Source organism: Eptatretus burgeri, chromosome 3, assembly GCF_056783735.1.
Source record: "Eptatretus burgeri isolate ZD-2024b chromosome 3, Ebu_testis_v1, whole genome shotgun sequence".
Classification (NCBI taxonomy): Eukaryota; Metazoa; Chordata; class Myxini; order Myxiniformes; family Myxinidae; genus Eptatretus; species Eptatretus burgeri.
Window position 1 is genome coordinate 47,929,212 of NC_140963.1, and position 26,888 is coordinate 47,956,099.

General features: G+C 39.6%; 2 protein-coding genes and 1 pseudogene across 3 annotated transcripts in view; all 3 read left to right on the plus strand.

Annotated features, from left to right (window-relative positions):
* VWDE (von Willebrand factor D and EGF domains) overlaps window positions 1–4,445 on the plus strand; it is a 304,919-nt gene extending 300,474 nt beyond the window's left edge. The window contains exon 33 of the transcript XR_015056095.1: window positions 4,386–4,445. The gene's annotated coding sequence lies outside the window, so the exon portion shown is untranslated. The remainder of the gene's footprint in view (window positions 1–4,385) is intronic.
* On the plus strand, window positions 2,175–3,326 carry LOC147029813 (uncharacterized; annotated as a pseudogene).
* A 5,968-nt stretch (window positions 4,446–10,413) lies between the features above and the next one.
* On the plus strand, window positions 10,414–26,629 carry LOC147029814 (prostaglandin E synthase 3-like). Of its 2 annotated transcripts, XM_085873166.1 has the most exons (8): window positions 10,414–10,577; window positions 10,893–11,006; window positions 11,132–11,198; window positions 22,122–22,220; window positions 25,781–25,870; window positions 26,006–26,065; window positions 26,198–26,225; window positions 26,309–26,629. In XM_085873166.1, the coding sequence occupies exons 1-8, from the start codon at window positions 10,558–10,560 to the stop codon at window positions 26,326–26,328; spliced, it is 498 nt and encodes a 165-aa protein (XP_085729292.1). In that variant the 5' UTR covers window positions 10,414–10,557; the 3' UTR covers window positions 26,329–26,629. The 2 variants fall into 2 exon arrangements, with proteins under 2 accessions (XP_085729292.1, XP_085729293.1); XM_085873167.1 differs by lacking the exon at window positions 26,006–26,065.
* The last annotated feature ends 259 nt before the right edge of the window (window positions 26,630–26,888 follow it).

A 26,888-nucleotide genomic window follows, 5' to 3' on the forward strand; every position in this document is an offset into this window, starting at 1 on the left:
ACTACGACCAGCACCTCTTCATTGAGAAGGGTCTGCGCAGTAGCATCTCCATGTTCTCAAAATGCCATCATGCAAGGGCAAACAACCCGCATGTCGATGGGTACGACTCAAGCAAACCTAATAACCATATCTTATACCTCGAAGCCAACAACCTATATGGCTGGGCCATGAGCCAGCCACTGGCAACAGGCGACTTTGAGTGGGTAGAGGACTGCGGGCAGCTTGCTGGGAGCATTGCAGATCACCCAACAGACAGCCCCGTGGGCTACATCTTATAAGTGGACCTCAAATATCCTGAGGAGCTGCACGACAAGCACAATGCCTATCCGCTCGTGCCAGAGCATATGACAGTTCAGAAGGAGTGGATGTCGGAATACCAGCAAGAACTTATGGGGATGTCAGTCCTAGTAATAAAGCTGGTGCCAAACCTCTTCGACAAGACCAAGTATGTGCTGCACTACCGCAACCTTCAGCTCTATCTCTCCCTGGGTATGAGGCTTAAGAAGGTCCAACGAGCTCTGCAGTTCAGCCACAGCCCCTGGATGGAGCCCTACATTAGGATAAACACAGAGCTTCGCAAGGAGGCCACCAGCAACTTCGAAAAGGATCTCTACAAGCTCATGAACAATTCTGTCTTTGGAAAGAAGATGGAAAACTTGCACAAGCATGTAGACATTAAGCTGGTCTGTGCCCATGCGGAGGACAAGTTGCGGTGCCTAATCTCATGCCCAAGATTTGCACGGCAGAAGATATTCGAAAACGACCTCACCGCTCTTCACATGAATAAGAGCAGAGTGGTGCTAAATCCACCTGTCTATGAGGGTATGACCATCCTGGACCTGTCCAAGCATCTCATGTACAATTTCTATTACAACCAGCTGAAAGAGCAATTCGGGGACACGGACTCTCGATGTCCTCGAGATCCAGACAGAGGATGTGTACACATAAATGGCCACACATGCAGAGCTCTATGCACGAGCGACGACCTGAAAGACCATCCACTCCACAGCGATAAAAACAAGAAGATGCGAGGAAAAATGAAGGACGAGTGCGCCGGATGCCCCGTCGCCGAGTACGTGGGGCTTCACCCTGAGATGTATTCCATCCTCGAGGCCAGTGGGAAGGACATCCGGAAGGCTAAGGGTGTGAAGAAGTGTGTTGTGAAGAAGCACCTGTGCCATGAGCAGTACAAATAGAGCCTCTTTGAAAGGAAAACCTTCACGCATGGTATGGATATGCGAAGAAGCGAGCTACACCAGATCTGTGGTCTACGGGTAAACAAGGTGTCTTTGTCCCCCTTCGACTCCAAGCGGTGGATCGCAGAAAATGGTGTTGACACGCTTGCATATGGGCACAAAGACATCCCTGGCCCCTTTTGATGAGCTGCTTCACAAAAATCAGGAGATATATTTCAACGAAAATACAAATGGCGTTTTCACCAATCTGGGAAAGCAAGATACGATTTAGCAACCATAGAAATGTCCCAAATTCACTTTGAAGTCTCATAGTAAGCCCGAGCGGATGTGTGTAAACTTTTGTGCTTTTAAAGATGCTCCTTACTCCCGGCTTCTTAGATTACGACAATTTAATAATTTTCACAAAGTCAAGCTTTCAACCCAAATATCAACTGCTCTCACAAGGTTTCAACGCAGGTCTTCAAAAAAGAAGACATCATCGGTTTATCCAAACTTCAAAACAAGCTAAATGATTATAACATTGAAGATGTCGTACAGCTATTTTTTTCAAACCCAAAAGAAAAAGAAATCAAACCCTCAAGTATCTTGTATTGTTAGCGATAACACGGATGACATACCTTCAGCACAAAATTTGGAGAAATCACAAAATAACTTTATTATATTCGATGATTGTGTAAATGTAAAAAACCAAACACTAATGGATAGCTATTATACCAGAGGGAGGGATTCCTCTTGTAATTGTATTTGTCTATCACAGTCGTACTTTCAACTTCCGCATCGCTCAATAAGAAATAATACAAATACCTTCATACTCTTCAAGCTAAACTCAAGAGATAGGCAAAATTTTTGGAGAGATAACTGTTCAACAGTATGTAGTAAAAGCGAATTTTAAGAGTTCATGAAGCTCATGAAGGGCAAATGTAATTATCTCGTTGTTAAAGAAGAAAAGATGCTTTATGATATTTTTTCAATAAATAGATGAATGCGCAAGAATGAGCAAGAAGATTTAAGGAACATCAAGGTGGGTTTCCAAAGAAGCTCAAAAACAACAAGACATCCAGAAGAAACGGAGGCAAAAACTAACGGGTGAAGAAGCGTTTGAAAGAAAACAAGATAAATATTTTAAACCGCTTCTGAAAGCTTCTCAACAACAAATGATAGAAACAGGGGTTTCCACAATTCCTTCAATAGAACACACCCCTAAAAAAAAACTTCAAGTGATAAAAGATTTTGGTCAAATGACGGAGCAAGAACTAGAAGCTATAGGAGAATTAGAATATGATGATGAGTGATTATTCCAACAACTGGAGGAGGCAAATCAACCTCCCAATTATGTTGTGAGAGCTCTTCAAAACAATGAATATTCAGCGGATTCAAAAACCATAGCGGGTCTCATTCCAACAGAAGAACCAGCAATATTCTATCTTGTCAAACAGAAGGTATTGGTATTTAATGATAAATTGGCATTCCTAAGCTCTGCTCGATCAAATGTTAAATTAACTCCAAGATTAATGTTTCTTCCAACAAAAGATGCATATCGCGATTCAACTTAATTTGATGTACCGTTGAATTTGAAAAATGAGGATGACGGAGTATACATCGATTCACTGGACTCACTTGGCTATGGGGTTTATGTTGCTGGGAGAACAAAGAATAATGAGAAGGAAAAACATATTATTGATGCTTTAAGTAAGCTTGGTTCAGGTTCAGGTGTTAGCTTTCTTCTAAATGACCCAGCACAACTAGTTAATAGACTGCTATTACTCTTAAGTAGTAAGAAGGCTGGAAACAACAATTGCTTTAATGAGGCTTCAGCCATTTTAGACCAGTTGATGAATATGAAAATAATTAATAAAGGCCAATACAAAGATATGCTATCCTATATAGAATGAGAAGCACAATCTTAAGCTTTAACTTCACAACAAGTGATTCCCATACCCACTACAACTTGACCTGACAAAAGAATACGAAGCTTCACTCTTATCAATGGAAACTTATAATATCTTGTTCAATATCACAGAGAAAAATAACAAGTTCAATTATAATCCGGGAAGCGGGTAGAAAACGATAACAATCCCACCTGGAGCATATGAGATTTCTCCAATATCTGCTGAAATTGCATACCTTATAGAAAAAACAAGGGGACGAGCCAAGAAATATAACTATAGGCATCCAAAAGCATACTTAAAATCAAGCATTCAGTTGAAAAACAATTACAAAGTTGATCTCACCATTAAAAATTCATTTTGAGAATTATTGGGTTTCTCCTCAAAAAAGATTGAAATTAACGACTTTATTCCAGTGATGATACTATTCAAATATCTTCAGGCATAAATTCTGTGCTGATTCACTGTGATTTGTTTGATGGGGCTTACAATGACAGTAAAAGAACAAATGCAATATTTTCCCCTTCAGTGCGTACTCAACCGCCATTGGATATAAATTCAAGATGGAACTGAAAACTCTTGTTTATCTGCCTATATCAGCTAAAACCATCTACAGAGTAAATTTTCGAATCACCGACCAAAGTAATCGCCTGATTTCCTATTGGTCTATTGGTTTCCAATGGGTATTGGTCAAGTGTCCATCCTGCTTCCTGTCTGCATGTAGCGAGATGTCATGCAAATACCTCATTCTTGGGCTTTACATACAGCACTTGGACAATATCAATGGCAGCGCCACATATTTTGTACTTGGCGATATACTCCGAGACAGGAGTTGCAATGTAATTAATGAGTTTCTTCAGTTTGATCGAGTTGTGAGTAGCAATAGCTGTTAGAAAGTTTGCGAAGGTTCGCTGCCAATGGAGCCATTATGTAGCTGCCGTGCTTGAGTTAGGATCAGCATCAAATCTGTCTGGTTTGAGGAACTTGTCTATGTCTATAAGCTAGATTGGCTTGAGTGAATTAAACTACGATATAACAAGGTGACTTCAATAAGGCTTTAATTGACTTGATCAAAGAGATGCCTGAAACATAAATATAAACAATCCTCATAAGGTAGCATATGGTACTTTAACACTGAATCACATTATATATTCACATAAAATTTCATCACACTGGGCGCCAATCAAGGAAGCAGCACATATCATTTTTAAAGTCTTTGGAATGACTCGGCCGGGGTTTTAACTACCAACTAACCTATACCCACCCTCCTCGTCTCGCATCTCCCTCCTTCCACCATGTACAGAACGTGATCCTGCCAAAGACAATAAGTGAACCTGCATGTCGCTTCTTCTGCCACACCTGGTATGTGGGGAAGTGACAAAGGGAATCTGGTTCTCCTTCCACATGCCACAGCATTTTGGGAAGTCTAGGGTCAAAATAACAACTTTTAACACAAATTATTGGGAAAACTATAATGACACTTGGTTGAGCACATACCTCCACTCGTCTGAACAGTTTATGTTTTGTATCCCACTCATAGGTTGGATCTGCATCTGGACCTCAACCAAAATCTAACGAGCTTGTTATTGTCACCTACCCAACTCATGTACCACGATTTGTCATAATCCGTCTGCAATGTTTTGAAATATCGTGCGACATATTGTATTTGGCCCCATCTAACAATGGTGAAGAATCATCCTTGCCCCACACCCAACCTGACCACCAATTTTCATTCAAATCCGTCGATAACTTTTGAGATATCCTGCTCACAGACACAGACAGACATGTCCAGGCAAAAATGCTGCAGTTAGAAATATACTAGATGAGAGTTGTTCTCTCATATATTACAGTAGTCAGCAGAGAATTGCCACAGGAAAGGAATGTTATTTTTGCCTGGTGCTAGGCGAGGTGAAAGCATAATCTCCGTCCACCTTTAGTGGCAGAGGTAATTGCACAATTTTTTGCCTTATACAATTTTTTTTAACAGGTTAGCTTATTCCGACACCGCTTTTTTGTCTCAAATCACTAATCCAATGCAGAAACATGTGTTTTTCATTAAAATTTAGTTTGTAATCAGTAAAACAACACATCTTACACAAGAAACCCGATTCATGCAAAAATGGTCTTATTTGTCAAATTAAAGTATGATATTTTTTTCAACAGAATAGATTGTTGTGACACCGTCTTTTCTTCCAAATCACAACTCTAATGCAGAAACGTGTGTTTTACATCAAAGAGTGTGTATTTTAGCTTGTAGAAAGCAAAAAAACAAGTTTACACAATTAACCTTATTCCTGCAAAAATGGACTGATTTGCAAAATAAGTATTTTTAACAAATTTGCTTTTTCAAACACCGTTTTTCTTGTTCCAAATCACTATGGTAATACAGAAACGTGTGTTTTTCATCAAATTCTAGCTTGTACGAAGCAAAGCAATACATTTTACAAAAGAAGCCGTATTCATGTAAAAATGGTCTGTTTTGACGAAAATAAGCATTTTTTACAGATTAGCTTGTTCTGACACCATTTTTTGTTCCACATCACTATTCCAATGCAGAAGTGTGTGTTTTCACCAAAATTTAGCTTGTCATCAGCAAAACAACACATTTTACAGAAGTAACCTTTTTCATGCAAAAATAGTCCGATTTGCCAAATACAAGCGTTGTTAACAGATTAGCTTGTTCTGACAACGGTTTTTTTTTTTTTGTTCCAAATCACAACTCTAATGCAGAAACGTGTGTTTTACATCAAAGAGTGTGTATTTTAGCTTGTAGAAAGCAAAACAACAAGTTTACACAATTAACCTTATTCCTGCAAAAATGGACTGATTTGCAAAATAAGCATTTTTAACAAATTTGCTTTTTCAAACACCATTTTTCTTGTTCCAAATCACTATTGTAATACAGAAACGTGTGTTTTTCATCAAATTCTAGCTTGTACTAAGCAAAACAATACATTTTACAAAAGAAGCCGTATTCATGTAAAAATGGTCTGTTTTGACGAAAATAAGCGTTTTTAACAGATTAGCTTGTTCTGACACCATTTTTATTCCACCTCACTATTCCAATGCAGAAGTGTGTGTTTTCACCAAAATTTAGCTTGTCATCAGCAAAACAACACATTTTACAGAAGTAACCTTTGTCATTCAAAAATGGTCCGATTTGCCAAAATGGTCCGATTTTGCATGCCACTCGATGCCATCAGTTGCCTCGACCTCATAACTTGGTCCACGCAGGTGTTTCATTGGTAAAATATTGCACATCGCACCTCTATCAAACATGAAGGTTACCAAGTTGTTATGGGTGTCCACATCTGTGAAAATCCACTTCAGGTGGGATGTCAGTGCAGCGTTGACTTGTTCCATGCTGGTCGAGACATCTGCTGATAACGCGACCATTGAAATATCATCAACTGGACTTGGATCCTCAGCAGAATCACTGTCTGTATGAATGACAGAGACAGACCCGTGTTGGGCATGTGTACATTCAGACAGACTGAACTGAAATGGTTTAACATGGAACAATTGCGACAATGCTGTCCATACGCTGGGCAGTAGCATGGCTTATGAGGATGCACCTGGCCACAAAACACGCATGCATCCTGCACATTTGGAGTCTGCTTTAGCTTAGGAGGTGCGGTATGTGGTAAACTCATCGGCTTATCCAAAATCTTCCAGGGCTTATCAGACGTCTTCCGGTCAGATATGTCCACCATTTTCTTAAGTCTGGTCCCCACTGTGCGTTGGACTGCATGCATTGTTGATGTAGGCAGGACTTCAATAGCTCGTGTGCGTTCCTTCAACAGTTCCGTAGCACGATATAGCTGCAAACATTTCGTCAAGTTATGGTCTACCTGTCAGAGCAAATGTTCGTACTGCAGCGAATCATTCATGCCAAACATGATGTGATGACGAATGAGTGATTGCCGAAGTGTTCCAAAATTGCATGTGGCTGTCAGGATTGAAGTGCTGTGACATATTTGTCAATTTTCTCACCACTCTCTTGGTCTCTGGTGAAGAAACGATAGCGCTCAACCGTCTCATTGGTACGTGGGTGGCAAAGGATATCAAAAACTTGTAGGAGTTCAGCTACAGTGCACATCTTCAGCTGTGTTAAATGCCACAGTGCTACAGATCTTCCTTCCTTCTATGCCAATCAAGTAGAGAATCAACTTTACCTTCCTCTATTCTGACTGATCATTCATTGGAAGGTCCAAGTACAGCTCCAACCCCTCCTTCCAGCATCTCCACGCCTGCAGCAAGTTAGCCGCATGGAAATCCAGTTTGCCTGCTGGCTATATATTCAATCATTCACATTGCTGCACATGAGGCTGATCCAATTCTCAGTGTTGCACCAACAGACACAGTTTCCATCTCTGGACTCATCAGACATTTTCTGCAAGCTGAATTCGGCAGTTCAGGATCACAATAAAGTCCCAGGTAAGCAAATGGAACGATAATCCACTCACATCCTTTCACAATTCTTGGCATTCTTTGCACTGGATGCGGCCAACTTCCTCCTCAGCACCCTGTGCTCACTTCTGACACCATATTTCAAGCAATGCAAATAATTCAAAGATCGGTTTAATCGATCAGGTTTTATTGACAATGCATTGTAGCTGCCAGCCCCCACCAAGCACAGGCTTTCCTGCCTCACCAGGACTCCGCACATGCACATCCGCATCAAACTCTGTACAACATCCAGTCCATGAAGTCCTTGTGTAAGTTTTGACTTTAATAACTTTTGATGTGCACATGATGGAAGCGAACTATACCTGTATATATGCCTGGTGTTGGTTTAGCGGCTACGGTGGCAGGCTTAGGATCTCAGGGTCCTGAGTTTGAGCCTCGTTGGGTGCTGAATTAACACCAGGTGGGGTTGAATCAGCCTGTCATCCTTCCGAGGTCGGCGAAATGAGTACCGGTGCACCGGAAGAGGGGCACAGTATCAACGGCACAGCTGCATTTCCAAGGAATGATAGCTGCCATCTGCAAGAACAGAACAGAACTGGAATCTGACAGCAAAATTCATCAATACTTGTTAATACATAGTAATGTTTGGCTGACAGTATAGCCTCGAGGTATGCACACTTCCCTCTGAAACTGCCTAGCTTGGCTTTAAATCCCAAAGCAGCTGTAAACCGTCATCCTGGTGTTTCACAGGCAAGTGATTCATCAATGTGGGTACCTCGTATGGACGTTGTGCTGCATACGAACGAAGAAAGAAGAAGAAAAGGAAGAAGAATGATCATGTTGTTGATAATAGTGTTGCTGTTATTGTTGTTGTTGTTGTTGTTGTTGTTAAATCCATGATTCCCCTGGGTTTCTTGACGAATGACGAGTTGACAGACAGACAGACAGACAGACAGACACTTCTCCATTTACCAATAGATGCAAAAATCTAGTATAATTCGCTACATGCTATTAGAGAACGAAAGGGAGGGAGATAATAGTAATCGGCTCCATCTGTCTTTCTGTCCCTCTGTCCATCCATCTGTCCATCCCTCTGTCCGTCCATCTGTCCATCCCTCTGTCCGTCCATCTGTCCGTCCATCCGTCACGCTATCTTTTCATCCGTCACGCTGTCTCTTCCTTCATGCTTATGTGCAGAAATTCACCAAATCTGGTGGTTATGATCACCACCTGGCACGAAGGTGGAAGAGCAGTACCCTTTTGACCCTGCCCCCCTTAGGTGGGGTCAAACACCCAAAAATTTCAATTCCGGGCACATTTTAAAATGTTTAATAAAATAATAAAACTATATATAAATATGTTTTCAACATTGAGGTCAGTTCGAATGAGCCAGGCACAGTCTGTGTACGGTCCATGTACACATGATAGTTTGTATTACGGAAAACTGCAAGGTCTCAGCTTTTTTGGTGAACTGAGAAATTTCTCAAACTCCTACAACAAGGAAATCCAACGCAGGTGGAGGCCATTCGGCCCATCATGCCTGCACGAACACCACATCAACCCAAGATCATTTGAATTGATGAAAGAAAAACAATGTTGTTGTTGTTGTAGCCGTGGTAGTAGTAGTTTTTCTTTTTTTTCTTTTCTTCCCCTCGGAGAGGGGGCGTGAGCTCGGTCAAAAACACACATCACCCATTCAACCCCCCTTAACAAGACCCCCACCAACAGCACTACGTACACAATCACCCATCAATACTCAAACTACCTAAAAATCCTATCAACATCCACATACCCCTCTATCTCCATCACTTCCAGGTACCGATCTAATTCTAATTTAAACTTATCCACTTTTTCTGCTAAAATGACGTATTGTTTCGTGCAAAAGTACATCCTTTTCTCACAGGTATGTTTCCAAGTATTTTCGGCTTCTTTTAGAAGTGCAGTGAGCTATTTTTGGGAACAATCTTATCTCAAACACACGATATATATATATATATATATATATATATATATATATATATATATATATATATATATATATATATATATATAATACTTTATGTCTCCTTGTTCACCGAGCTGCTGATCTGTCCCGATTGGACTACATTTTATGGGTCAATGTAAAACGGTTGGTTTACTCATGAAAACCACATTGTTTGCATCAACTTGGGCTATACTATGATCACAAATGCCATTCATGAAAATACTCAGTAGCAAGCGTAATATTCTTCTTTCTCTTCCTCTTCTAATTCTTCTAATTCTTCTAATTCTTCTTCTTCTTCTTTTCTTCTTCTTCTTCTTCTTCTTCTTCTTCTTATTAATACACTTCTTCTTCCTCTTATTTTCTTCTTATTATTCCTATTCTTCTTCTTCTTATGAGTCCGCTTCTTCTTCTTCTTCCTATTATTCTCAAAACTCCTTATCGCTCTGATAACTCTTCGTTCTTATACGGAAAATGATATAGGAAGAATTTGCCGAAACAATAGATCACTATTTTTGCCTTTTGACGGTTTGAATTTCGTCCATTTATGCCGACGATGGCCTATTTGTGACTCCGATCCCATTTTGTTGGTCCTTATTTAAGTTTTCTCATTGTTTCTTATCGCTTGTTCTTTCTGGTGTGGTGATTCTTTGGGTGGGTAATAACGATCTTTGCTTGTAATTGACAGCAGTGGACACAAACACGATAGGCGGTGTATTAGCTGTTGTTAGTCGTAATTGATTTCGAACAAAATCCAAACATCCTTATTTATCAAATCGACCGACGCCTTAAGCAAGCAGTACCCGTTTACGCTATTTACATTGTAAGGTGAAAAAAAAATTTTTCTATGTAATTATTTTTCTTCATTGCTTTATGACGGGTTGTGCAACACGCCCTCCTTTAGAACCTTCCGGAACGACGCGATTACGTCATTGAGAAAAGCACTCATTGGTCGCGCCTTGGTGAAAATCGGCTCCGTGCTCGTTGATTGGACAGCTCGGGTCACGTGGTCTCACAATCGCGTCTGAGGAGATTTATCGTTCGCTCGACGTGTGGTTTTCGGGTTTTTGCGATTTGCTTGACAATGGACGGCGATGTTGCCAGGTTCGGTTAAACGGTGTTTCCTACGATTCGTGGAGTCCTCGGCGGAAGTTTGTCTTTGTGTTTGTGGATCGGGGGGACGTTCTGAGAAACCCTTTGGCGTGTGAAGCTCGTTCTGAGAGTTAGGCCCGAAGCCTACCCCATGTGCTTGCTGTGCAGCACTACCTTCACATAGGGGGCGATGAGGGCCCTGCGGCGGCGGTTCTACTCACCAATCGTCATGAGTGTCCCTCAAAATCGCGGTTTTCCATCGAAGTCGGTTTTTTTTTTCTTTACCTTTTAATATATATTTATATGTATTTATTATTTTCCTTTCAGGCTTGCTGCTTCTGCGAAATGGTGCGACAGGAAGGATTTCGTTTTCCTCACCTTCTGTGTGGAGGACAGCAGGGAGTTGGAAGTGAAGTTTGAAAAGGATAAAATGATCTTCAGGTAAGGTCGTCGAGAACTGTGTGGCTTTGATAAATTATTTACTCGTTCTTGGAACCTTCCTCACGAGTTTCTGGGTAAATGTCCGAATTTATTTCTCATATCCAATCCTTACCTGCACATTTCAGTTGTAAAGGCCCTGACAAGACGTCTTATCTCAACGAGGTGAACCTTTTCGAGAAAATCCTTCCACAGGTAAGCTTGCGATGTTGAATGTACCAAACCTATCGTGCCAGGAGTTACAGGACCATTCTATGGATATACCTTGCGTGATTTATCGAGAAAAAAAACATTCTTTTTCTTTGTTTCTTGGTTACATTGCACCAAATCTCTTCACCTTTTCGAGGGTGGCGGGGGCGCAGGGGGAAGGGTCGGCGGTGGGGGGGGCATATATAATACCCGTGGCTGGGAAGCTTGCTAACTACAAGGATTGAAACCATTTTACCAGATTATGGCAATTGTATTATCAGGAGACAAATCGCTGCATAGTGCACACACACACACACACACACACACACACACACACACACACACACACACACACACACACACACACACACACACACACACACACACACACACACACACACACACACACACACACACACACACACACACACACACACACACCTTGTGGTTTCCATGTCACGGAAAAAGCCGCCATATTGATTTGACCATCCTGCATTGTATACATTCTCAAGTCCACTACAACTATTCATGTTTCTCCTTTTCAGTATTTTTATTTTATTACAAGGATGGTATCCGCCCTTCATGTGATCTTGTTCCAAATGTGCAACACCTTCCGCCGCATTCCTTAATTTGGGTGATGTATAGGCTCTGCAACACTGCCTTGATCGCTCCTGAAAATAAAATTAATAGTCCAGCAGCCGAGGGGGGGGGGGGGTAACCCTAACATCTCAAGTTTTTTATTTTTTATTTATTTTTTTTTTTTCCCCCCCTCTGCTGATAATTCATCTCTGGGGTGTTTCTAATGATATCCAGGTGGGTGTGAACCTGTCACCCTTGAGCAATTTGAAATATCCAAGATGGCTGCCAAAATTGACAAAGTATAAAATTCATGTTATTTCAGTGTTTTCTGCTATAGACCTATGAGTTTTTGGATGTCATATATGTTTTAGGGTCCACTCATTTAAATAAAAAGGGTTTGTGAAGTATTTGATGTACCATTACGATGGTAACTACCAATTATAACTATGATTATGTTGGTAAAACATGGTTAAAACAACCAAATTGCCATAATTTCAAGAAAATGTTTATTGCATTATTTTGTTATTTTTCTATATGGCTAAGCACATGTAAGTGGTTACCACTCTTTCAAAAATGTCAAAAAATGAAGTTTGTTCCATTGCCTTCTCACTACATTTTCCTGAAAGTGTAAGTCTGACTTCAGAACAAAAAACCGTATAGCTTAATATATATATATATATATATATATATATATATATATATATATATATATATATATATATATATATATATATATATATATATATATATATATATAATGATACTTTGAAGGAGGGATACCTATTAAGATGGTTTTGTGAGTTTTCAATGAAATTACCTATTTTTTTTTTTTTTTTTTTTTGGCAAAATAAATGTAGGTCATAGTATGTAACTTATTCTTGCATCTAATCTAGTAATCAAAATACCAATTTCTGGGGTTATTAAGAAATAATACATACCTATTTTTTTTTATTACTGCTCTATTCAGTGGCTGTCAGATGCTGAAAAGCACTAAAAGATTTATTGAACAAATTCTTGGATGTAAATTTTCAATTCAATAAATTCTGGGAGTAACAAAAAGCTCTCTAAATTCTCCAAAACTGTTTTAACTGCCTTCTAAGTTAATAAAATATTTTTTAAATACCTGGAAAAATAAAAAAAATAAAAAAATTAAGAATTAATTTTTTTAATCAAATTCAAAAAAGTGTGATGTGTAGTAAGACAAAAATACTCTAAACCAAAGCCATGCATGTTTTCAATTTTTTTTATACTATTATATCTATATCACTGTGCCCCATTTGTAAATAAATTTTAGTGAAAATAATCTGATGCACAGAAGAATAAAAGCATTAAAAAAAAAAAAACTTGACTTGCAGTCGGACATTTGGGTTGGAAAGTTTGGTCAAGCCGTTGTAATTAAGTATCCACCCGGATCATCTCAATTTTTTTTTACATTGATTATTGGTAATAAGTTGAATAATTTAAGACACGTAAATATGAGTTATTGATAAACTAGTCATTTTGTGAGGGGATTTCATAGTCCCAGGCTCTAAAAGGGAAATAAAACAAGAAAAAATAAAAATATGCCAGAATGTGCATACATCATGCGAATCCACCACTGACCGACACAAATGCTGATTTTTCTCAGACGGTGGGTGACAACCTTTTGATTAGATGAGAAATTTCATATAGAATGTTTTGCATGGTCTAATATATGTCATATTTTAAGGTGAAACAAGGCCAACACTGGGCATGTAGATTCAGTAATATACATCATAGACCCATGAACCTATATATTTTAAGGTCCTATGGAACACTGTCTGTGCAATGAACCAAATTTCATGACCAGTAGTAGTCTTTGTGACTTTCAAAAATGCCACTCAAGTCAGGGTATGCCCTAAAATAGGGGTGGTAACCACTTACATGCGCTTCGCCATACATGAACCAATGGCAATAATGTTTTACATAAAATAGAATTAATGAGTAATGAAGTTATGGTGCCATGGTAACAATGATAACCAATGCAATTGTGATGTTTGAAATAAGTGCTGAAGATATATAACATAAAACTGTGCATTTCTGATCCAAGTTAAATGTTTTCAAACTCTTAGATCATGGTGGGTTAAATATGATTAATAAATTGTTTAATGTGGCCATGGTAACCACAAAAATGTTGAAGTGTGGTTATTAGGCTTTGTGATATGACCACAAACCAGGAAGAGTGTGATACCATCATTGTGCAGCAAATCGCATCTGTAAAGCCTAATAAGGCACTCGTGGTAGCAGACGATACAGATATATTTGTACTCCTGCTGCACTTTACATTCAATGGACAAATTTCTTGCCCTTTCACGATGGTGTCTCCAGTGAAGGGTCGTGCTGCTATCGACATCAGAGCCAGTGTGGAAAAGCATCATGAGATTATTCCACATTTACTAGCAACCCATGGACTCACAGGATGTGATACCGTCGCCACTTACTTCGGAATTGGCAAAGGAATTGCCTTAAAGGTGCTATGTACTGGTCGTCATTCTCTAAGTTTCCTTGGACACCAGTGTACATTATATCTGAGATAAGAAAGCAAGCCACACTATTCATGTCATCATGCTATGGTGTACCAGAATGTCAGTCTATGACAAACGCGTGACAGAAACTGTGGTCCTCTAAAGAAAGCAGAAGTACCGCTTGTGCCCCGAAACTTCCGTCTCTTCCTCCAACAGATGAAGCGTTCATGGAGAATGTTGCTCGTGCCCATCTCCAAGTTGCAGTATGGAAGAAGGCAATAGATGCAATGCAACCAGTCTTGGATGCCACTGTATATGGTTGGTATCATGAGCAGGGTTCATCATCTGTCACCTACTCCACGACCTGAGAATGTCCCTCTTGCTCCAGAAGAGCTTCTCAAATTGATTAGGTGCACCTGCAGCAGTGAAAATGCGTGTAATACACGACGCTGCAGTTGCAACAGTTCAGCTCTTGCTTGTACCATTTTCTGCTCCTGCCAAGGCAGCCATGCCTGTTTTAATGAGTACACAAAGCAAGTCATGGAAGTAGAAGACTAGTCTTTATTAAGAATCTCTAGACAAACTTCAGCCCCACAAGATACAATGTTTGTTTTGATGAAGTCACCATTATTTATGGCATGTGTACTAACTACCTTAAAGAAGCCTTAATGGCTTTTATTGCATTTGTATGCACTATGAATTCGAAATAAATATTTCATCTAAAAATATATTTTTGATATCCCAGTCACTTGTTTTTCTGATTTTCTCAATAATCTTTCATTCTTTGTGGCCATTGTGACCTAAATAAGTAATTTCGTTTAAATTGTATAATATAAAAATTATGTAAAACCAAGTTTTCAGAAGAATCTAGCTGTCATTATAATGATATAAAACGTGGTTCATTGTGTTTTTAATTGATATGGTCATCGACGTGTAAAAATTGGTAATTTTTCCTCATTTCCTGGACGCCATTTTGAATTCATCAAGTTGCTCAGGGCTGAGAAGGTCACACCCACCGGAATATCATAATGTACATCACGAAGATGCATATGAAGTAGAGAAAATAACCATATCAAGAAATTTTGGGTCCAGCTAAAATTTCCTTTTCTGGTGCAGGACTATAGTAAAAAAACGTGATTAAACACATTCGGTATCCATTTACAGTGGAATCTTTGTGGTAACCATGACAACATCTTACAGTTTATTACCAAATCTGCCCCCATATGGTTTATGATGTAGAAAACAAATAAGATAAAATGTACAAGTATATATATTATATGCTGTGTATCTTGAACACCTAACTAATCAGAGTGATCATTTTAGATAGTTACCATGGCAACAGAAAAATGCAATTCATCATCCTATTTTACTCAATGCAGTGATCAAGAGTATTTGCCAAAAATATTTAAAAAACAAACAAACAATGTTATAATGAACATGTTCTTGAAATATATGGCAGATTGCCACTTTTCTATATTTTACTGACTTAACGGTAGTCATATTAATAGTTACCATAGCAACGGTACAGCTGATATTTCCAAAACTATTTTACACATATTGTTGAAACTCAAAACATATATTTGAACAATAAAATCATTGATTTCTGGCCGACTACATTGAAAGAATTGGAATTTTAGAATTTTAGCCCATTGTGGCAGCCATCTTGGACGCCATCTTGAATATTTAAAGTTGCTCAAGGGTGACAGGTTCACACCCACCTGGATATCATTAGATCCACCCCAAGGGTGAATAATCAGCAGAGAAAAAAAACTTTATCAGAGATGTTAGGGTTAGGTGAAAATTTGGCCTTTGGCTGCTGGACTAACCCTGGTTATGCACATGAAGCAGAAACTTGCATCCTGCCTCATGCATGTAGAATACAACATGCTTGTATTACTCGGATAATTAATTTAGCTTCACTTGTAAGGATAGGTGGAATCTCGAATACCTGTTGGGTTCACAAGGAATCAAAAATGGACGCAGGTGGAGGCCGTTCAGCCCATCATGCCTGCACCACATCAACACAACATCAAATAAGAAAATGCAATTTTATTTTTATTCCCCCCATCCACCCACTTTTTCAGGGAAGGGGGCATGCGCTTGGTTAAAAACGCATCAACCACACAACACCCCTTGACACAACCTCACCAACAGCAGTCGGTACACATGCACACCATCACCCATCAATGCTCGAACTACCTAAAAGTCTTGCCAACCTCCCTATACCCCTCTATCTCCATAACTTCCAGGTACCTATCTAATTCAAATTTAAACTTATCTACTTTTTCTGCTGCTACAACCCTTCCAGAGAGACCATTCCATGCATTAACTACTCTCTGAGTGAAAGTCCCCTGTCTTACTACTGTCTTAACTCTCCTCTTCTTTATGCTCAAGCTGTGGCCCCTGGTTCTATCACTGTCTTCTCTGTAGAATAATTCATCTGAACTTATTTTATCTATACCTTTCATCATCTTAAGCATCTCTACCATATCTCCTCCGAACCACCTTCTTTCTCGTGTATAAAGCCCTGTCTCCTTCAGCCGCTCCTCATAGCTGAGTCTAGCTAGGCCCGGAATCAATTTTTTTTTTTTTTTTTTTTTTTTTTTTGTATACCTTGGTCGAGGCTCGTATGAGAGCTAACACACAACTCACAGCAAGGAGGCATGAGACAAGAGGGGTGGGAGTGGAAGGGACAAAACATTGAGGAACAGACACAGGTGAACTGTGGAAGGGAGAGGGATGGGGATGGGACGGGGAACATGGCGAGGAGAAGATGGACATTACAGGGACTTTCAGGAAGGAAAGCAGGAGAATTGAAGGAAGTGGGCTTGGGTGGATTATCGGGGTAAAAAAGATCGAGGATTTGGATGGGGGAAGATAAGAGGTGGTGGTGAACAGCTGTTTTGAAAGCCTGGAGGGAAGAATGGGAAAGAATAGAGTGAGGAAGTTTATTCCAAAGGCGGGAAAAAAGAGGAATGAAAGAGTGAAGATGAGCAGTGATTCGTGATTTTGGTAGTTTTACCAGAATGGGGTTGTTGGCGGACCTTGAGCGCCCTGTGGAAATGTGGTTGGGACAAATCGCAGAGAGAGCAGGGGGGCAAGGCTGGAGAGGAGTCGGTAGAAGACAGAAAGACCACCGACCAACCTGCGGTGATTGAGTGAGAGGCCCAAAGACTCAGCTTCATTGCGGGAGATGCCAATGATCTTAAAAGCCCTGGTTTCGACAGCGTGAAGTCGAGAAAGGTGGGAGGCAGGAGCACCAGCCCAGAGGGGAGAGCAGTACTCCATCAGGCTACGGACAAAAGCTTTGTAAGTAGTCAGGAGCTCAAGAGGGCCGAGGAAGGACTTTGCACGACGGAGGATTCCCAGTCGGCGACTGGCTTTTGAGGCAAGGTTGGAAATGTGACTTTCCCAGGAAAGGTCATGGCAGATAGTGAGACCCAGAAGCTTGAAAGAAAAGACTTCTTCCAGAGGATTGTTGAGAAAGTGGATGGGGGGGTTTTGTAAACGGTCCTTTCGAAGAGACATAGTGAGAGTGTGAGATTTGTCTGGATTGTAGCCCTGCGCTGAACTGATTTAGTATTTAGAACCTGATTTAGTAGCCCTGCGCTGAACCCTCTCTATGGCATCTATGTCCTTCCTGAATTGTGGTGACCAAAACTGCACACAATATTCTAGATGTGGCCCTCGCTAAATTCCTGTACAATATTAACACCACCTCTTTAGATTTATAAATTATCCCCTTCCGAATACAACTTAAAACCCTATTTGCTTTACCTATAGCTGCCTCTCATTGTGCTGAATGCTTACCTCCCATATATATTACCACCCCCAGATCCTCCTGTGTGATGTGCTCCAAAATTACTGCTTGCATCCTGTAATCTCTATTTTCATTGTTGTTTCCCATCCCCAACACCTTACACTTGCTCAGGTTAAATTTCCATCTGTCAGTCTTTTGTCCAATCCATGCACAAATTCATACTTTCCTGTATCTGGTCACCACCCCCTCAGCTATCCACCTTACTCCAAAGCATGTCATATGCAAATTTGGAAAGCTTACTCTTTACCCCATTATCCAAATCGTTGATGTAAATAATGAATCGTAATGGTCCAGTACAGATCCCTGATTTACCTCACTACTTGCATCCTCCCAGCAAGACATCCTCCCACTCTTTGCTTCCCATCACTAAGCCAGTTTGCAATCCAATTAGCTACCTGACCAGCCACTCCACAAGCCCTCACTTTGACTAACAACCTCTGATGTGCTACCTAATCAAATGCCTTAAAATCTAGATGTACTAGGTCCACTGCCTTTCCCTCATCCACCCAATCAGACAGTGCTTCATAGAACTCTAAAAGATTTGTTAAACAGGAACTACCTTTGTTAAACCCATGCTGACTACCTTTAATTAGTTTGTATTTGTTTAAATAGTTCCTCATCCGGTCCCTAATTAATGTCTCCAACACTTTCCCCACAACTGAAGTCAAACTAACAGGTCTATAGTTTCCCAATTCTTCTCTGGATCCTTTCTTAAATAATGGTGTTACATTTGCTACTCTCCAATCCTCCGGTACCTGCCCTGACTCCAGTGAACTATTGAATATATCCATTAATATCTCGCTTACCTACCTCCCCCTCTTGAGTGCAGAGTACCTGGACCCTGGAGCCTTATCTCCTCTTAGATTACCTAGCTGTTCCTTTACTTCCTCCACTCCAACCTGGATCTTCTGTAAAAGCCCTACCTCACCAACTTGATAGATACTCTCAGCTATTGGCAATTCTTCTGACTCTTGTGTAAAAGTTGAAGCAAAATACCTGTTTAATAAGCCTGCCATCTCACTTTCCTCAATGGGCCCACACTGTTCCTAACATACTTAAAGAATGCCTTGCTGTTATGCTTAATATTAGCCTCGTCATACTCTATTTTGGCTTGCTGAGTTATTTTCTTAACTTGCCTCCTTTACTCAAATAGTGATATAAATCTAACTCTAATGGTTTCACTCTACTATCCTGAACTCTACCCCTAAACATAATCTTTGCACATACAATGTTATGGTCACTTGCTCCGAAATGCTCCCCTACCTCCACCTCCACCATATTGGGATCGTTACTTCAAAGGAGGTCTAACACTGCACTCCCCCTCGTGTGCTTATCTACAAACTGGGTTAAAAAGCAATCCTCATCTTCTCTGCCCTTTCCCTGTTCCTGGACCCAATCTATCCCTGGCAAGTTAAAATCCCCCATAATCAATACTCTTCCCTTACCACATGCCCTTTTGAATTCTTCATGCACTCCTCCTTCCTCCTCTTCCTTCACACCCAGAGCCCTATAAAAGCATCCTACCAGTATCTTACTGTTTTTACAATCTCTAATCTCTACCCATACAGAATCCTCAATATTAATTCCGACTTTAATATCACCCCTTTCTCTCTGCATTGCTGTCTTTCACCCAGATTGCTTGGAGCTTTCTAATCATCTTGTAGCTTTCTAATCCTGTTCTCGTTACTCTTCTCCTCAAACCATGTCTCACTCACTGCAACTACATCGTAATCCTCGTTATCTACTTTGACTTCGAGCTTTTCCATCTTATTATTTTAAATTTCTGGCATTGGTGTTGAATATTTAGCTTTTCCCTTCCTGAAATTGTTTTCTTGCCTGGCCTTGCTAATCACAATATTGGTTCCTTTGTCAATACCTTCCCCACCCTCTGCTGACCTAAAAAAGCTTGAATTCCTTCCTCAATTCCCACTATAAACCTTGCTGCCCCCTTTCTATTTTACATATGGCCATCATTCCGGAAACATTCACTTTGTTCCTGAAATGATTCCCACTGCTTCTTCAATGCAAAACATTCCTCACTATACAATTCTTCCAGCCATTGGTTGACATTTATTGCTCTGCTCTTTATTACCTCTACCACCGAAGATGAAGGAGGTTGTTTTCACCCCTTTCTGTCTTGTTTGTCTGTTTGTGGACAGGTTTGGTGTGCCATGCAGCGTCCTCTGCTGGTTAGAGCAGGAATTTGTAATTTGTTGATGGTGCCAGCAATAACTCACCTACTCTTTGTGAAGGACATGTGGGCTCTTTAATGTCCACCAACGAATGCCAGCAGACGGGACGCTCAGTTTAATGCCCATCCAAGGGAGGCACACCCATTTATGAATCTCCCTGCCTGTGAAACACCAAAATAACAGTTTTTATAGTTGTGTTGGGATTTGAACCCAGGTTGGAAAGTTTAGAAGCGAGTATGTGTACCTCCTAGGCCATCCTATCAGCCCTCAATAACCACTGATTACATCATACTACAAGAAGGGCACCTCTGCCACATAATGCTGGATTCACGAGAACATATCAGTCCCAATACATTTTTGAAATGTCATGCTATACAGTGCTATGTCGTTGTTGGCCCTATCTCTCAATGGTGAAGAATTACTGAAAGTTAAATAATTCGGATCTTCACAAAAATCGAATCTATTCTTCCTTGTTACACACCCAACCTGTCAACCAAGTTTTATCCGAGTCCGTCCACAACTTTTTTGAGATATCGTGCTATTTGTCACTTTTGACCCTATTTCTCAATGGTGGTGAATCGCGTAAATTCTAGTAATCGGATCCAGATCCGATCTTCACCAAAATCTAATCAGTGCGTCCTTGTCTCACACGAACCTGTCCACAAAATTTCATCCGTATCTGTCCACAACGTTTTGAGATCCCACAAACAGACAGACAGACTGGTGAAAACGACCTTCACCTTCAGTGGCAGAGGTAATAAAGCTGGTATAGTCCATCTCTTCATCTTCTTGGTTCGTTTCTGGTTCTTCAATACAATCTCTTGTCAGTCATTGAATTTGTTACACTTTTGAAAGGGACCATTTGCCTTTTCAATTCTTGTTTTATCGTCTGAACATCTGTTTATGCTGTTGCCTAGGTATGAACTTTCTCGCATTGTTTTGGTTTTCATTTTCAAGGGTGATTGAAGTGACTATCATTCCTCTATCTGTCTTCGACTTGTTAATTGGAAGTCTTGTCTTTGCTCGTGGTTTGTGCCAAGTCCACTGTTTTATCTCTCATCTCCCTGACGTTATCATTTACAAAGGAAATGTCACCGGCAAAGTTGAGATCCCTGGTTTCCCATTGGTTTACTGAATTCTCAATTATGACTGACAAAATCGATTTCCACTGAACAGTGTGCAAGATGGGATGCATCTCTGCCAGACTCTGCAAAAGTCTTTGTAATAAACTCTGACTTGACAGCTCGAAAGACTGGTATACTACCTCGTGTACTGTAAAAAAAAAGTTTTTTCATATATATATATATATATGTATATATATATATATATATATATATGTGTATGTATATATATATATATATATATATATATGTATATATATATATATATATATATATATATATATATATATATATATATATTCCCCTCTCTCCCTCTTCTTTTTATTTTTTATTTTTTTTTCCTTTTTCTTCGATTTGGCAGTGGGAGGTAACCAACATTGACATTTGCACAATGTAAAACAGCCATACATGAGGAAAAACAACCTTTCAAGGTTAGATGGTGAGCAATGAAGCCCGTTTCACCCAAAACTTGCCTCTCCTGGAAATGTATCCTTCCAAACACTTTTATCACTTGATGGCATCTATTTCTAAAAAGGAAATTGACAATTGAAATTTATTCTCTGAAAGCACATCTATATATATATATATATATATATCCAGCCGCTGCCCGAACCACTGCGCCAACACACAGGCTCATATATATATATATATATATATATATATATATATATATATATATATATATATATATATATATATAATTTTTTTTTTAATTAACTCTTTTTGTTTTTCAGGACTCAAACCACAATAGGACAGATCGAAAAATACAGTGCTTTATGAAGAAGGAGAAAGGAGGACAGGCTTGGCCAAGGTTAACAAAAGAAAAAAGCAAGGTAAGGCTTTTGTATTGGTTTTTAAATGTGTGAAGCACCGAGATACATCAACTTTGACATAGGAGGCCATTTAGCCCATCAAGCTTGCACATGTACATGCACCCCTCAACTAGAGGGGGAGCACTCGGGAGAGTGTAAAACCGCCGCCGCCAATACTGCTGGGTCACTCAAGTGAATCTTGTATCTTATTCATTAAATATGTCAACAGTGCTGACAGAGTTATAGTTCTTTTCTCCAACATTTTTTTTGGGGGGGGGGGGTTGGAAATCACTTAAAACATGCAGAAATGCAAAAAAAAAGAAATCGAAATTTTGTTGAAAAAAAAAAAAAAGTTGCAAAAATTTTTTTTTTTTTTTTTTGGGGGGGGTTGGAAATCACTTAAATATGTAGAAATGCAAATAATTTTCTCAATTTTTTTGGGGGGGTTGTAAATTACTTAAAACATGTAGAAATGCAAAAAAAAAATTTCTCAATTTTTTTTGGTGGGGGTGGTAACAATTTTTTTGGGGGGGGGTTGGAAATCACTTAAAACATGTAGAAATGCAAAAAAAAATTTTCTCAATTTTTTTTGGGGGGGGGGGGTTGGAAATCACTTAAAACATGTAGAAATGCAAAAAAATATTTTTCTCTAACAATTTTTTTTGGGGGGGGGGACCAAGTCCAAAATTTAATGGCATGATCCTTGGACCATACCTAACCCCCCCCCCCACCAAGTTTCGTCGAAATCCGTCGGAGTGTTTCCGTAATACTGTTCACAAACAAACAAACGAGCAGTCATAGACTGATACTTACGAAATCGTCAACTTGACCTCTGACCTTGTCTAATAAAAGCTGTCTTGAGAGAAGGTAGCGACGCAAACCAGAAGTTTTTACGATGATTCTGTACCAAAGCATCAAAAATCGAATGTTTTGGATGTTTGACCTTTGACCAATTTTGACCAAAATCTAATCAGCACTATCCATCACCCTCCTGAATCACATGGTGTAATTTGACATTGGTAGCTTCTTCCGTTCTCGAGTTATCGTGCCTACAAACAAGCAGTCATAGACTGGTACTTACGAAATCGTCAACTTGACCTCTGACCTTGTCTAATAAAAGCTGTCTCGAGAGAAGATAGCGACGCAAACCAGAAGTTTCTACGATGATTCTGTATCAAACCATCAAAAATCGTAACGTCGACCGAAGCAAAAATCTCCATTTCTCCACGCAATTATACCTTAACGTAACTCAACGACGCGTCTGCTCGAGCGCACTGCATCATGGGACGACCCGTGACTTGTCGAGTGAAATATTTTTTTTATGCAATCTTAAAACGTCTCCAAAACATCCGATTTTTACCAGAATTTCGACAACCGAGTTTTAAGCGTCCTAAGCGATTGCAAAAACCGAAGACAAAATTAAAATCGAAGTTAAAACGAACTCGTAACATTGAGCGAAGCAAAAATACTCCATTTCTCCACATGAATTTACGGAATTATGTTTGACCTCACTGTGACCTTGACCTTTGACCGATTTTTGACCAAAATCTAATCAGCACTAGCCATCACCCTCCTGAATCACGTGGTGAAATTTGACATTGGTAGCTTCTTCCGTTATCGTGCCTACAAACAAACAAACAAACGGAAGTCATCAATATACTTACGAAATCTTTAGATTTCGTAAGTAACAAACAAACGGAAGGCATCAATATACTTATGAAATCTTTAGATTTCGTAAGTCACAAACAGAAAGGGGTGAAAACAGTAACCTCCATCCATCTTCGAAGATGGCGGAGGTTAATTACACCTGATGGTTTGTCAACTTAAATTTGCTGTGGGTGTGGATGAAAACAGTGGAACAAGTGCAGACATCACTTAGGGGTTTATACACAAATGTACTATGAATATATACATTCACACGCATGTTTTTATTTTTAAGGGTTAGGATTGGGAGGGTGGTGGTGGTGGTGGTGGTGGTGAACAAACTGACAACATATTCACCTTTGGGTGAGATGCTCACAGACATTGACATACATTTGCAATCATCATTCCATTTGATACCTCAACTAACTACCATTATTGCCAATATCCATGAACTCCTTTATCCCTGATACTTAAAAGAAAGGTACCAATGTAACTTAAACCTAATGACTTTCTGCTGCCACTACCTTTCCAGGGAGACCTTTCCATGCATTAACTACTCTGAGTGAAAGCCCCTTGTCTTACCACCATCTGAACTCTGCTCTTCTTAACTGAAACTATGACACTTGGTCTTGTTGCTGTCTATTCTGCTGAAAAACTCTTCTGCACTTTGTCGATAACCTTCATCATCTTGGACTTCTCTATCAAATCCCCTCGTAATCACCTCCTTTCTAATGTATGAAGTTGTGTTTCCTTCAGCTGTTCCTCACACCTTGGTTGAGCTTGGCCTGGGATCAATCTTGTAGCTTGATGCTGTACCTTCTGTGGCAGCTTTGGTGACAAAAACTCACTATTTTGTACCACATTTTATCCATGTTTATGAACATTTAGGGGTTGCTCAATTAAGTTGAGGTTTAACCTTGTCATTCGTATTATATCTGCGTATTCTTCTAAATATCGTGTCATCTCTCCTCATGGAGTGTGATTTATAGCACCTGGAGCCCAGCGTCATACAAGATGGATGGCCAAGGTATCATATGCCTTCAAGGTCTGAATGTTTAGGAGACAGTCAAGCTCACTGGCCATGAGGAAAGAGGAATCAATGACCTCTGCATCTTTGTTGTTTGAGTCTAATTTCAGGCCTGGTTCTGCTCTTCACAATGATGAACTTCATCTTAAATAAACCTGTTTTAAATTTGTTGGATATCTGTGGTATCTCTGAGGAGCTCATTGATTTGGCATGATTTGATCTGGCTGTATTGACAGTCAAAATATGCAAAGAAAGCATAGATAAGCCTCCAAAACTACATTGAGATTAATTGATAACAGGAAGTCTGAGGACTTTTGTCACAAGTGTGGTTTTTTTTTTTTTGGTATCATGAAGTCTGAGGACAAATAGATTTGTCACCAAGAACACTATGCACTTATTCAGGTGCCTCGATTCCAGCTGGTATTCTTATTTCAAACCCTGAGTCCTGGGGCTCGGAGAGATTACAGGGAGACACTACAGACAGTTGACAATTTTAAGGCGGTAAATGACAATGTTGGAAATTATGTGGCCCTTATTGAGGAGTCTATTGTCATTTTAACACAAAGAATTCCTCCAAGTTGTGCAGACCATAGAAGCCACTTCCCCACAACAAAAAATGAAACGATAGCTATGTAAAAGTGACTAATCATGCCAGGGTCTCCAGTACCAGGTGTCTGCAGTCCAGACTTTCAACATCTAAATATGGTCTAAAATGGATGAAATTAGGTTTTTTGTTTTTTTTTGGACATTGTAACAGTGAGGGGATGGCAACTTTAGGATTTTTTTAATTTTATATTTTACCTGAAAAGAGCAAGCCTACTACTGTACACTTAACGTGGTTTCTTCATCTCGTCCTCATCTCTCGACCCAGAAACAAAGGTTAATGTGTGTATGCGCTGTTATCTTGCAGGTTAAATGGCTCGCTCTTGATTTTGAAAACTGGAAAGATTGGGAAGAAGATTCTGATAATGACGGAGAAAACTTTGATCAATTTTCAGATGTAAGTTTATTTTCTTTTTTTTTCTCCCCCACCCAATTGTTGGTTGTGCATGCTAACATTTGTTTCTTTTTTTTTTTTCAAAAATGTTTGTATACTGATAATTGCATGTTTTGAGTTTGCTTTCTTTCTAACAAGATAATGAACAAAATGGGTGGTGATGATCTTGGTGTTCCTGACATGGATGGTTTGGATGATGTGAGTATGCTTTAACTGCATGATGTGCATGTATGCTTTGAAAGGGTGGGTTGGGGGGGAGGTGGGGAATCTCCCAAAAAACAATGTTGAGAATCTTGAAATGTGTTTTTGTTTGTTTGTTTTGTTTTTCAGGATGCTGGAACAGACAGTGATGATGAAAGTAAGTAAATATCCAGAGTTTTTCTTTTTCTTTCAAGCAAGATGCTTGAGATGTTAAACTTTGGGAAATTTGTTTGCTTGCAGAGATACCTGACCTTGAATGAACACATCTTGGAACAAACATCCAGCATCGTTTTGGAAAGTTGAGGTTATCTGTGGCTTGTCGTCATTTAATATTTCCAAAGTAATGTAAGCCCGAACTCGACATTTGCGGCAAATGAATAATTTGTTTCATTGATTATACAGAAGTTGAATATATGTCCGTTCTCAGTTGTCATTTTTGGTTCTTTAATAAATGAATTGTTTATAATTATTGTTTTCAAGTTCTTGCTTTGCATTCGATTCTCAGCAAATGCTCAAATACAGTGTGTTTGTGGACATGAGATTAAAGTTTTATATAAATAGCGAATGGCTCTGTAATTGCAATGCCGAGCTGTGGCTTGTCTTCCGTAGTCATGTGTGGTAGGTACGATGTACCTCTGGATATGAAGGCTCCATCATTCGGCTAGAAGCTTGAACCTGTTATGCTGAGTCTTTGTGTTGATAAGAGTTGTATATCTGAAGAATCTCACTGCATGAATGGTAAAAACTAAAAGTAAGATGTGTGTTTTTAAGTCTCCCCTATCGGACAAGGAGAGGCTTATTGCTGTTGTGGGGTTTGTTT

What these genes read in the sequence shown, in the direction of transcription:
- LOC147029814 (XM_085873166.1), top strand. Translation starts at nt 10,558, where the DNA reads ATGGACGGCGATGTTGCCAG. An exon ending in ATGGACGGCGATGTTGCCAG is followed by an intron (nt 10,578 to 10,892) that starts GTTCGGTTAAAC and finishes TTTTCCTTTCAG; the next exon opens with GCTTGCTGCTTCTGCGAAAT. An exon ending in ACATGGATGGTTTGGATGAT is followed by an intron (nt 26,066 to 26,197) that starts GTGAGTATGCTT and finishes TTTGTTTTTCAG; the next exon opens with GATGCTGGAACAGACAGTGA.